At 47.3% G+C, this 13,378-nt stretch overlaps 2 protein-coding genes across 6 annotated transcripts; one reads left to right on the top strand and one right to left on the bottom strand.

Moving 5' to 3' along the window:
• Nucleotides 1-41: 41 nt before the first annotated feature.
• Nucleotides 42-3,243, bottom strand: SNRNP35 (small nuclear ribonucleoprotein U11/U12 subunit 35). Of its 5 annotated transcripts, none has more exons than XM_044990570.1 (2): nt 3,091-3,243; nt 42-2,115 (listed from the first exon to the last, which is right to left on the bottom strand). In XM_044990570.1, the coding sequence occupies exon 2, from the start codon at nt 2,110-2,112 to the stop codon at nt 1,303-1,305; it is 810 nt and encodes a 269-aa protein (XP_044846505.1). In that variant the 5' UTR covers nt 2,113-2,115; nt 3,091-3,243; the 3' UTR covers nt 42-1,302. The 5 variants fall into 5 exon arrangements, with proteins under 5 accessions (XP_044846505.1, XP_044846506.1, XP_044846507.1 ...); XM_044990571.1 differs by having other exon boundaries at nt 3,045-3,192; XM_044990572.1 differs by lacking the exon at nt 3,091-3,243 and adding an exon at nt 2,618-2,882.
• Nucleotides 3,244-3,649: 406 nt separating this feature from the next.
• On the top strand, nt 3,650-12,110 carry RILPL2 (Rab interacting lysosomal protein like 2). Its single transcript, XM_044989463.1, has 4 exons — nt 3,650-5,240; nt 6,280-6,431; nt 9,803-9,913; nt 11,624-12,110. Exons 1-4 carry the CDS (start codon nt 4,902-4,904, stop codon nt 11,652-11,654), a joined length of 633 nt encoding a protein of 210 aa, XP_044845398.1. The 5' UTR covers nt 3,650-4,901; the 3' UTR covers nt 11,655-12,110.
• Nucleotides 12,111-13,378: the final 1,268 nt, after the last annotated feature.

The following is a 13,378-nucleotide window of genomic DNA, read 5'->3' as shown; positions in this document are numbered from 1 at the left end:
CACACATTTCATTTTACATCCCACTGAATTAGGTGTGAATACAGGCACATCTGTAAGTCTGGTGTTCCTTACAGAATGCCAACAAGTATCATGTGGTTAAAATTTTTTTAAACATTTCATTTTTATTTTCATAGGTACATACAACTTGTACATTCCATTGGGTCTCCCTGAAGCAAAGTATAATAGAGAACCCACAGCAAACAGTGATTACTGGTTCCTTAATGTTCTTAGAAATGGAACTACATAGAGCCCGAGATCATCAGAGGTAGTAAATGCAATACTCTGTGCTTTCCAATGCTTTCGTTATTTCCCAGATCCTGCTACCCCTCCTCCCCGCTCTATAAAACACATTAGTGAGACTTTGCGTAAAGAAAACCTCTGAAGAGCAACAAATAAAATAATTGGCTGTGTCCTAAGATCTGCCTTCTAACACTTTTGCTGTGAATGCCCAGTTCTGGCTCTCCTCTTTTTCCTGTAGGACGCCTGTCAATATCTGGAAGGCTGGGACTATGATACCAATGCCGCTGCAGTTCTCTCAGCTCCAAGCTGCATGAGCTGGGGAGGGCTATGCTGAATCTAACGCAGTATCAGGGCCCATCTATAGAGGTAAACTACTGAGTAAGGGGGATCATGTCATAACAGAACTGGGGCTCTCTCCTGTTTATAAGAGATGTTGGCCTTGCCTGTATAATTGAACCATGTTAAGGAATCCTGCTACAGTCCTGACCTCCGGAAAGAAAGGAGACAGTCACCACATGGTTAGAATACACCCACAGGAAGATTTGTTTGCACACAAAGAACATTTTACATTTAAGAAGGTGGGGGTGGGGAATCAAACCAAAGAAAGGGCAGATACCACATAATACATGAGACAGAGAACAAAAGCTCTGTAAATAAGAGATCCACAACTCAACACAGGTACAGGTTACTGCAGGAGTCATTGTCCCCTCTTTCTGGCAAAACCACCATAGAAATGACCTGAAGGACAATAAACCAGAGACAATGGGTCAGCTGCTCGGCTGGTGCAGCTTTGCTGAAGACAGTGGCTCTATCCAACTTTACACCTGCTGAGGATCTAGTTCCAGGAGATTAGCAGGCCTCCTTGCAGGTTGGAAGCATGCAGCAAAGCCACGGGTTGAATCTGTTCCTATAGCTTTCTTAAGCCAGAGGCGGGCCCAGGCCTGGATTAGAACCTGACCACAATTCAGGGTTGTTTGAATCAGTACCTTTTGGAGGGGTCTGGCTGTAAACTTCCCCACAGTTCATGGGTGTTAAGCTTATCTGTAATAAAGACACTTTCTTCTACCGATGTTTGTCATCATCTCTCTGCTTCTTAGAGTCTCTCTCCCTGCTACGGTCTCTTTCCCTGTCTTTTCTCTCTCTGTCCTTCCTGTCTCTTCCTCTGCTCCTTTCCTCTTTGGAATCCCGCTCTCTCTCCCGGTTGCTTTCACCCCAAGCCCACGATCGCTCCCTTTCCAGCCATCTGTTGTCTCGGTTCCTTTCGGGGTCTCGGTCCCTCGCTCTCCAGTCCCTCGCTCCCTCACGAGACCAGCTCCTTTCTCTTTTCTCCACTGGCCCCTCTCCATAGAAGTCGCTTTTCATAGTTGGCAAATTGATGGGCTTTCGGAAAGGCCTGTCCCGCCCTCCAAACCGCAGCTGCCCGGATTCCTTCTTGCCTCCAAAACCACCTCCAAGTCTCCGAGGGATCCATCCTTTGAGGGTCCTTTCCAGCTCGAAGTCCACAAATATCTCATGCTGGTCAATAACCAGCCTGTTGGCATCTCTATGGGCTTTCAAGAGCGCCCGTTCCTCTTTGTACTCTATAAACGCATAGCCCTTGGAAAAACCCGTGACCAAGTCTCTAACAAGACGAATCTTCCTAATGTCTCCATACCTGGAAAAGGCTTCCTTCAGCTTCTCCTCTGTGGTTTGTAAATTCAGTCTTGCTACAAACAGAGTGAGGTGGGGATCTCCCGTAACCCCCTTATTGGGTACGTACCGTGCCAACATGGCCCTCCATATGGCACGGTCATGGGGCTCTTCATCTGTGCCATCAATGCTCCCTGCTTTAAGGGGGTCATACTCTTTCGCTATGGGCGCCCACTCGTTCATTTTCTAGAGGGAACACAAACATCAAACACACTCCAGCATCACTGCTAATATTCTGTATAAACATTCACCACTACAGGTGAATTGGAAGATGCAGTTAATGAGGATACTTGGTATTTGCCTATAGCACTTTCCATCCCAGGATCTCAAAGCACTTTACAAACATGAATGAACATACAAGACTCCACCACTAGCTGATTCCCATTTTACAGATGGGAAAACTAGGACACAGAGTTCAGTTCTTAGCACAGATTTATCTGCTAGCACGCCTCCTGGATAGGCCGTGAGGGGCACAGAAAACCCTAGACATCCTGCATCCTCGCTAAAAAAAAAATTAGACTTTGCAGAAATGACAAAGAATCCCTTATAAGATTAATTAAAACAAACTCCATTGGAATCCGCTTTTCAGCTAGACTTCCCCAAGCTCCGGTCCCCTGTGGAAGGCGACTTACTCACTATGGAGGTGGGGAGCATTTGCTTCCTGGTGTGGGCGGAAGTGTTGCATTACCTGGGTGTATTTTAGGGGAACATCCTCCCGATGCTCTGGTAGTGGGTGTTTTTAAGCGAGTGTAGAAAGGGGCCGGATGCCTCCCACAGGCCGCTCAGAGGGAGGGAGGAGGGGGGGCACAGGCCACGTGCTTCGGAGCCCATCTCAGCCCCCAGCTGGGCTTTGCAGCCTCCGCCCCTGTGCCCGCTGCAGCGCGCACCACCCAGCAGCCCGCTCGGCTCCTTCCTAGCTTCCCCCTCGGGGCCTCACGCGCTGCCAAGAGCCCGGGGGACGCTCAACCCCCCTCCCGCCAGAGTCCCCGAAATTAGTCAGCACACCCCTCCCCCCACCTCAGCTCAGGCCTAGCACATCCCCCCCCCCCAGCTCTTGGGCTGAACCTCCCCTAACAGCCCCACCCCATATAACCCCCCCCCCGACGCCCCCTTACTGCAGGGGCCGGGCCTGGGGACACTGAGCACCGCCCGCCCGCTCACCGCCTCTCCTCCGCCGCGCTTCTCCCCGCCCACCGGCGGCCGCGCCGGCTTCCCGTCGCCAGGGGACGATTCGTGCGCGCAACACCGCAGGCGCCTCCACGTAGCAAAATCCCGCGCGGGGAGGGGACGGGAGGGGAGAATTGTGCACAGCGCAGCTCCGCGGCCGGCCGGGGGCGGGAAGTGTGCGAGGGCCGCGCGCTCCGGGCACGCGCCGCGCCAAGCCCGCGGAACGTGGCGCTGCGGGAAGGCGGATGCGTTTGTCTTCCTACCCTCCTCCCCGCCCCGGTGCAGGGGAGCGGGCTGCAGATGCATGTTCCTTGCTAAGATGGAGGGGGGGGGCTGGCTGCAGACGGGTTTGCCTTGCTGACCCCCGGGGGGCTGGCTGCAGACGGGTTTGCCTTGCTGACCCCCGGGGGGGGCTGGCTGCAGACGGGTTTGCCTTGCTGACCCCCGGGGGGGAGGGGGGCTGGCTGCAGACGGGTTTGCCTTGCTGACCCCCGGGGGGGGCTGGCTGCAGACGGGTTTGCCTTGCTGACCCCCGGGGGGGAGGGGGGCTGGCTGCAGACGGGTTTGCCTTGCTGACTCCCCGCTGGAGGGAAGCGGGCTGCAGATAGGATTGCTTGCTGACACCCATCTTGCTGACACCCGCTCCCCGCTGTGGGGGCAGGCTGCAGCAGCTGAGTCCCTTGCTCCGGGGAGGCAGCGAGCTGCAAGAGCTTGCCGGGTTTTTAAGACCCTTTCCAATTCACAGTAACCCACCCCCAACCAGGATAGTGATTCCTGGCCAGAGTCCTTCCCTGCAGACCAACAAGCCTGGCTGCTTTTTATTCCCCTGCCCTGTGCAATGGCTAAGACAACAGGGGCTGTGCAGTGACCCTGGAGCAGAGCCGCTTCCCCTGCCAGTTGTTGTTGCCATGGGGGGAGTGCCGGGGCGTGCGAGCAGCACCGCAAAACCCCGCCTGGCTTAGCTGTGGCACGGGAGGAGATGCCGCAGAGCTACGGATCCGGAGAGCGGAATCCACCTTCAAATCCGAATCGAGTTGTAGTGACCGGAGAGGGTGCACAATGCAAAGCCGCGGGGGCGACTTTTTAATCCCAAAGGCAGCTCTGGCCCCTGCTTTTGGAGACTGAGCTGAATATCTGGTTCTGTGATAAGGGGCCCGTGTGGGTGGGGAACTGGCCCTACCCAGGAGTGTTTGAGTCCCTCCCCCTCCTGAGGCGTCTCCATGGAAACTGCAAACTTTACCCAGGGCGGGCAGACGCTTCACCCTGGCCAGGGCTTGCTTTGTCATAGTTCTTCCTGCAAAATGCAATGGGAAATGTCTCCAGCTGCCCTCGCAGCATCTCTCCTGCCTGCCTGCAAAAGCCTCCCACCCATTACTCCACCCCAGATCACTCCCAGGCCAGCCTCTTGCGACAGAGACTGAGTCTGCTGGGTAGTTTTGTCTGCACAACCAGCAGTGAAACACACGCCCACAGCCTATCACCCTGCAGCCAAGCTCTGTCTCCTCCTGGACACTGCCTAAGAATGAGAGTAGAGGCCACTGCAGCTAGAAGGGAAGCTGTCCCGTGCCGGCCTCACTTCCCACATGGCTACATTGTTACCCTTTTAGCCCCACCCCAGCCTCCCAGCCGGGTTATCTGATTGGCCCCCAGGAGCTTCCCCTGGAGGCAGAGGGGACTTGGTCACAGGTTAAGAAGTTTCACAGAAGAGGAGGAAGGAAGTTGTTGAGTGTGGCAGCCGAAGCAGGCGACAACTGCAGCAGCAGGTCTGGAACCAGCTCTCTCCTGACGGTCCACTGGGGCTTGCCATGCAGGATCATCAGCACCAAGAGGAGGGAGAGGAGAAGGAGGAGCCTGGCCCTGAAAGCGCCTTTGAGAAGAGCCCCTTCCAGCTGACAGCAGAGGATGTCTATGACATTTCCTACCTGGTGGGCAGGGAGATCCTGAAAATAAGCAGCGAGCCCCAGGGGGAGGTGCCCACCAGGGCTGCCCAGTTGCAGTTCAAGATCGTGAGGATTCTGGAAATGCTGGAAGCTTTGGTGAATGAGAGTAACCTGACAGTGGAGGAGCTGAAGATGGAAAGAGACAATCTCAAAAAGGAGGTGGAGGGACTCAGAAAGGAGCGTCCCCCAGGGAATGCAGAGCAGGTAGGTAAAAGGGCAGGTGCAGCCTCAGGAACTGATCTGTGTATTGTGGCGGTGTGGGGTTTTATTAACCACACTTTACGCTAGTGATGTTCGGCGGAGCATCTCCATCAATTTGGCCTGTTGAGAAACTGCTGTGGGCAACCTCATGAGCATAGGCAGTTTGAGGCTAGCAGAATTCTCAACATCAAAAATCCCGCTCCGCTGGGAGGCCATTCTAGCAGCACACACTGGAAAACACTTTTGCTAGCATGATTCAAGCCATTGTGTGGACAGGCCCTATTGGAGAAGTTTTACTTTTCATCCCTGTTGAAGTTCCTGATCCAGCTGCCCAAGCAGAGACTGGCTCTGGCTCAACAACCTACAGTGTTACAGTACAATGTCCTGTAGTACTCTAGGTACAGGGCATGGTTTTGTCTGGACAGAGACAATATGCTGAAAGAGAGAAGTTCAGACATCCAGGCCCTGATTTTCATGTAGTGTAGATGTACAATTGCATGTCTGTCTTTTACATACAATTGCTCACACAAACGCAGCTAATTAGCCATTTGCACACACGTGAAATCCTTGTGTTTGTGCAAATTAGGTGTATCAGAGGAGGAATGACCTTGTGGTTTAGTTGCTCAGCTGGGACTCAGGAAAGCTAGGTTCAGTTCTCAGCTCTGCTCAAATTCTCTCTGCAACCACAGGCAAGTCCCTTAATTTCTCTGGGCCTCAGTTCCTGTCTGTGACAATGGGGATAACAGTGCTTCCTTTGCAAGTTTAGAGGTAAACTCTCTTTGGGGTGGGGACTGTCTTACTATGTGCATACAGTGCCTGGCACAGTGGGGCCTGCAGGCGCTACTGAAATACAAATAATAATTTTGCATCTACATGGTATGAAAGATCAAGATTGTAATGTCTATAAATTATGGAAATGACTATTGATTGATAAAGCTGATTCCTTGTCTAAGGTACAGCCTGACAGCTGCTCGGGGGTTATCTGGGCATGTAGCGTCCTTACCGTTGTTTGGTTTTTAAACTGTTGCCCTTTGTTCTACAGCTGAGCCTTGGACCAGACAAAATGATAATAGATCTCACAGATCCAAATCGTCCACGGTTCACGTTGCAGGAGTTGAGAGATGTGCTGCAGGAACGTAACCATCTGAAAGCACAACTCCTTATTGCACAAGAGGAGCTACAGTGCTATAAGAGGTAGATCACTAGGTCATCCAGTCAGCAAAGAACCCCTGTTTATAACACCTGTTTATTATGTGGGAATCATTTCAGGGGAGATTAGTGTTGTTATATGTTTGCTGTAGCATCCACAGTGTGCTAGGCAGTGTCCAGGTATACAAGACTGTAAACTCTTTGGGGCTCTGTGGTTATAGAGCACCTAGCACAATGGACCTTATTCTTGGTTGACCCCATCACAATATATATTATTATTAATAAAAAAGAAGGGACATCCTGGCCCCTAAAAGCTTACAGTGTAAGGCTAAACAGACAGGCGGCGAGGGGTCAGGGAGTAGGGTTTCAAAAGGAATTTTCTATATAAATCAACCTTAAAACTGAAGTTCTGCCTGCTCTGTGTGAGTTAAAAACACGTGTAATTGCACACATCAACATCGCAGGCAGTTACTTCAACTGTGTGTGCAAAGTAGGAATTTGGGCACCCAAATCCAGTGTGTAGGTATGATTGGCTGGCCATGTGAATGCAAGTACCTCATTCGCACATGCAATCGTAGTAATTGCACACATGCATTTTGATGAAAACCAGGATGTAGGTATCCTATGCCACTTGTCATAAGAGGTTTCCGTGCTGGCCTTAGTTAAAATTTCCCTTCTCCTGTTGTGCAGACTGATGCATGCTAGTTTATTTACCACCCTTCATCTCAGAGATGTGTGCATTTCAGTGATGCTGTATGTATAGCTGTAAAGCACTTTAGCATTGTTCAGGATGAAAGTGCATATTTTGTTAGATCCCCCAGCTAAAGACTGAGTAAGGCACATACTACAAAAAACTCACCCAGGGATAAGGAGTCAGTTCAGGGCAGGTGACCCAGGTGACTGCCTGGAGTGCCAGGCGTCGGGGGCGGGGGCACTGGGCTCGGGGTGCTATTTTTGTTGTTAGTGACAAAAGGGAACATAGAATGTTTGAAGTAACATGGCTCAGGTATTCCATATTTGCTTATATATGGCCTGAATAAATACAGATTTACAGATCCTAGCATGCACATTTATTGTCTTATATGACAGGGATAAATCATGCATCAAAGTCGCGAAATGGGCTAAAAATGCAACAAAAAATAAGATATTCAAAAGTTTAACAAAAGGGGGGCGCCGAAGATGCTCCTCGCCTGGGGCACCATTTGGTCTAGGGTGGGCCCTGATTCAGATGACCTGGATTCTGTTCCTGGCACTGCCACTGATCTGTTGTGTGATTTTGGGCAAATCACATCACCTCTCTTTGGTTCTGTTTTCACCTCCCACCCTTTGTCTGGCATGACTAATTAAACCATAAGCTGTTTGGGACAGGCACCGAACTGGCGGGTAGTGTAGACAAGCCCTTTGTAAAGTGCCTGGCACAATGGGGCCTTGGTCTCAGTTGAGGCCCCCCGTGATACCATAATACAAATAATAATAAATCCATCCTGAGTACACTTCCATAACAGGCGTGCATAATGCAAGTTATAGCTGAGAAGCTAGTTTCAGACCTGCCCACTCATACAGCAGTTCTGCCAGCAATGCACTTAAGGACCCACTCCCCCAGCTTGGTTGACAACAAGTTAGCTCAGTCACACATTAATGGCTCCATTGGCCCTTGAGTCTCCAGTTGCCTAACACAGCTCATTGGAATCCAAGTTACAAATTAACCATGTGAATGTTTAATTCATAAGTGGATCATGAGCTGTGGGGCTCTAATTACCAACCCATATTGTTAGTAATGGATTTCAATCCAAGTGAATCAGAGGAAAAATAATAATTTGATTTACATGGTAACCTCCTAACAAAGTGCCCAGGGTGCTGAAAAACCCGACTGAAGGCATCAGATATAAAACAAAGTAGTATAAATATGGGACCTTTTTAAATAAAAATTGTGTTTTAGAATTTCATGAGTATACTTCTATATACATGGCTATATAGCACGTGTATAGCACAAAACGTCACGTCCTAAATTTAAGACTCAGAGAATGTTTTAGTGGCTGGATAGTGTTTTATTAAAGACGTGAGTTTGTCTCGGGTGTTTTTGAAGGAGTATGTGTCAATGCCCACGTTGAACAGCATTGCTTATCTGCATCTTGTGGGCTTTGATCCCCTCAGATCTCAAGAGAAGCAGAATCAGGCTAGGTCAGTGCAGTGATAGTTGTAAAGGTGTAGAACTAAGCACCCTCTGCCTGGGCGTACAAAGCCCTAATACAGGCCAGCAATGCTTGTAGTCAGGGCTTGCACTGGTGAAGCTTATCCCAGTCCCAAGTAGGGGAAGTAGCCTTGGTTCAAATTGTAGCCTGTTTAGAGTAGGGGTTTGCACTGGTGCAGCTATAGCGCAGTGAACATTTCCAGTAACACGGGGAAGGTGACGCGTATCTACCTCACAGGGGTCTTGTGGACCTTCATTGATTCAGGCCAGAATCTGCTGTTACACCTTTGTAAATCTGAGTGACTGTGCTGGAGATAACCTGACTCTGCACCAGTGTAACCAAGCTTGGAATGTAGTGCTTTGAGATCTTTGGATGGAACGGGCTTTACAAATGCAACATAGGATTAAAATCAGTTCTCACTGAATATTAAATCATTACATAACACTCCATCTGTAGCTATTTAAGCTTCTAACAATTATCAGTGGGGTTCTTATCAAAATATTCTAAACTAAATTAGAGAGATGAGGTGTGTGAGGTAATATCTGTCACTGGACCAACTTCTGTTGGTGAAAGAGACAAGTTTTCAAGCCACACAGAGCTCATCTTCAGGTCTGGGAAAGAGCTCCATGTGGCTCGAAAGCTTGTGTCTCTCACCAGCAGAAGTTGGTCCAATAAAAAATATTACCTCACCCACCTTGTCTCTCTAATATCCTGGGGCCGACACGATTATAACTGCATTACATCTAAGCTAAATTACTGTGCACAATTAAACTAAGAGTGATTCACTATTAGCATTAGTCCAGGTTAGCTGTGTCCAGAGAAATTTGAGCTCCTATTCAGGAAAACACTTATACACAACTTGACTTCAGTGGGACATGAGCACAAGTTAAGAGCTTTCTGAATCGGGGCCTACATTAATAAAGACGTAATATTGGCTGCATTGTGCATGCCCTAGATTTACAGACCAGCACAGAACAGTTCCTAGTAGCATTTTTTCACAAACTAAAACTAGTACAACATTCCTACACACAAAGGAAAGGTGCAAAGACACCACAGCCAGCAAACGTGACAGTGCTGCAAACGTTAGCAGGGTATTTTGACATCATGTGCTCAGATGCCACATGCTGCCAGAATTAAGAAAGGCTTCAATATGCACAATGAAGGTGTGGGGGGAGAGGTGTAGCACAGATTAAAAACAAAATTCCCATCTCCCTCATTTGCTAGTGGCATCATTTCACAGAGGGAGGACCAGGCTGGGCCAATGGAAAAGGAATCCACTGTCTGCAGTTCTGGCTCAAGCAAATCTAATGAAGAGAAAACAATCATAAAGCGTCTGTAAGTATTGTCACTTCTCTTGCAGCACTTTATAGTGCTGGGCTGACTTGATTGGATACTTGTTCTCCCCTCACAAACACCCCCCTTCCCCATTATAAAAATTAAGGGCTGTTGTTAGAATCCTGAAGCTGGCAAACCTCCTCCTGAAGCCAACCAGAATTTGGTAGCATCAGAAGTCTACCACTGAGATGCAGTGTGGGCTGGTGGATAGTGAACTGCCTGGGGAGTTCAGCAGCCTGGGTTCTATTTCCAGCTCTGCTACTGACCTGCATTTGGACCTTGGGCAAATCACTTCACCTTTCTGTGCTTCTACTTCCTTTCCCACCTTTTGTTTGTCTTGTCTATTTAGGCTGTAAGCTCTTCAGTGCAGGAACTATCTTTTACTATGTATTTGTACAAAACCTAGCACAGTAAGGTATCAAGGGGCTACAGTAATATCCAGATTCTTACATTGTAGTGTTTCCAGACTACTGAAAGACAATACCTTCCATTGATAACAAGGACAGTTAACTCTTTTTGTAACACATATTGCAATGGACACTAGTGACAGGAGGCCTGGAAAGATGGCACAAGCATTAGAAATAGTGACAATGATCTTACAGCTCAACTGCGAGTGCTTCTGCTTTGGTGTCTGAGGCTGACTGGTTCAAATTGCAGCTTGGCATAGCTCCTCTCTGATAAGATGGTAAAAATAATAACTGAAGCAGCTAACTTTTATGCAAGTTAATCTCATGACAGGGATAGTCTGAATTAGACACAGACAGGATGAATGCTTTGTGTAAACAGTGTTAACTAAAAGGCATCGGTCACAATCTCTTTAACTAGTACCAGTGCCTGTAGGAGGAAAGTGTTTCTTAAGAATGGTCCCAGGTCAAATCCTTGAATACTTCTTGCAAAATTAGAGGGAAATTACCACTTAAATGACATGGCCCAGCTTTCAGGTCTCCCTGTTTCATATTCCTAGAGGAAACTACGTCTCAGACCACTTTATATCAGTGCAGCACCCCTGATACACTGCATCAAAATAACAGTAAAAACGTAACACTTCTATAGCACCTTTTAGGTGTAGAACTCAAAAGTGGTTTATAAAGGTGGGCATCAGAATTTTAGAGAGAAGGAAACTGAGGCACAGATGAAGTGACTTGCCTGAGGTCACAGCATGACACAGGGAGCGAACCCAGTTCTCCTGCATACCAGCCGTATAAGCCATTCACTGGACAGTGCTGGTTGCTTCACATACTAGCACAACAGCAAAGGGAGAAATGATTTTGCCCCGTGCCTGTGAAAAGCACCCTATGAGGCCAAAGACTTTCCAAGTAATCCTTGCTACACAAACAAGCCTTCAGTTACGGTCTCAGCCCGGTGACACATGAAATTGCATGGTATTTATTTATGGTCTTGGATTTCGCCTTCTTGGTCCAAAAATTGCCAGCCTTTCAGAGCTAATTATTAAGCTCTCCTAAGCTGTCGGAGGCCATTGCCTCCCCTCTGAGTACACTAAGAATCTCCACATTGTATAGCGTCCTGACTATCCCCCAAAGTCTGTTTGTGATGGGATTCAAGTGGCTAGATGCAGCGGGAGCCTGCTCAAGCCCTGTGCTGATAGCTCCTGAGAGCAGCCCAGTGTGTTAGCAGGACAGGCTCAGCTGGTGGTTGTAGCCTCTCTTTTTTGTAAGACACTTCCACCCCCCCCTCCTCTTTTTGCTCTAGGTTCTCTTTTAAATATGGAAAACGAATATGAATGAGAATTTAGCCACTTCTGCTCCAGAAGTTGCAGCATATAAAGAAGCATTTGAAGGAAAAGCATCAGTTTCACTGTAGAGAACAGGCCACATCTCAAGAACATGTATTTGTATAATACTTCCAGATTTTGCTTTTTTTAAATAACATTTCTTACAGTGTTTGTATTAAGGAATAAATGTTGTTTTCTCCTCTTGTAAAGGATGGCAGACTTCCCCTAGACATATCCAGGCAGACGGGGTATGGAATAAAACTTTTTTTAATATGCGATATTCAGTCTTTCGAAGAACCATACCAAGACAGCCTACGGAAGAAAGAATATTAGTTTTTCCACTCACATCTCACTGCTTGGGCTAGGGGATTCTCAAAGGCTAGAATGATCTTGCTGACATTTTGCTAGAGGTACACTATCTACAAAAAAAGTGTTCATAAAACTAATTACCAAGACAGAAAAATACATTTGCATTTAAATTTAAAGTGTGTTTTGTTGTGCAGTGATCTGACACCAGAAATATCCATATCTTAAAGCAACCCAGAAGCTGAAGCAAACTGGAAGTTGCCCAGGTGGTGGCTGTCTTGTGGTTTGTATTAAATTAGTTTGATGTCCTCTGTTCAGCAGCCTAATGCCTACCATCGAGACTACTATAACTGGGAGTAACTGACGCCTTTAGTGGTAGACTCACAAGCCAAGAATTGGCTAGACCATGGATATAGAACTGTCATGGCTAGGGGTGATCCTTCAGGTCAAAAGTAAAGCAAGTTGTAGCAGACAATTAACACTGTTACTACATATGTTCATCCTGCTCAGTGGACATATAGGACTTCAGTTAGTACTGGAACCTTTCAAAGGCAATAAATATATTCTTGAGCTATAGCACATTCAACACTGACTCCTCATAGGTACTGAATGGGAATGAAAACACTAACAATTGAGAGAATTCTAGTTTTGGGGAAATAATCACTGATTTTAAAAAGCAGACACTAAATGAGCTGCATATACAGAACAGATAAGAGAATTAACTTTCCTATCTAGCTGCAATCCATTACTAAATGCATTTAGGTCAAACAGATGGAAGGTAGGTGTGTAGGGGAGATAATTAGTATCTCTGAGGTTTGTACTAACATCTACATCTAGAAAGACAACAGCTATTTTAACAGCATTAGATATGAGGCTGATTAGACATGCAAATAGTAGGAAAAATTAAAAGACCCAAGAATATAATCTTATTCCCTTTCAAAAGGGAAGTGAATTCTATGATCTCCTTTGATTCCCTTTTATATGCTAGCAGTAGGCAGAATATAGGTCAGTTGATGTATGTAGTATATCTATACTTAGTAACAAAGAATGCCGGTTAACATGGCTGCACAGAAGGTGGAAAACCAGAAGTGTCATTTTCAAATGTGTTCACTAGTAACAGAATGTTAGTAAAGCAATATCAAAGATGCCTAACTTGGAAAGATTTGTCTATATGGGATACCCATCCATTGCAGAGAATTGTCACGCAGGGTTTGCCATCTTCAAAACATTATTACACCCCAACATTGGGGATGCTTCTTGTATAACCCTTCTGGGTCTGAGGGCTAATTAATCTGAGATTCTATCAAGTATGAAAAAGTCTATTGGGCCAACACATCCAAAAATAGTCTTATTCTATTTGTAACACAGCCACCACATCAGCAGCTGGTGCTAACAAAATTAAAGTACAACTCTGCCACAAAGGTCTG

Source organism: Mauremys mutica, chromosome 16 (genome assembly GCF_020497125.1).
Source record: "Mauremys mutica isolate MM-2020 ecotype Southern chromosome 16, ASM2049712v1, whole genome shotgun sequence".
Classification (NCBI taxonomy): domain Eukaryota; kingdom Metazoa; phylum Chordata; order Testudines; family Geoemydidae; genus Mauremys; species Mauremys mutica.
This window is presented reverse-complemented; position numbering and strand designations above follow the sequence as displayed.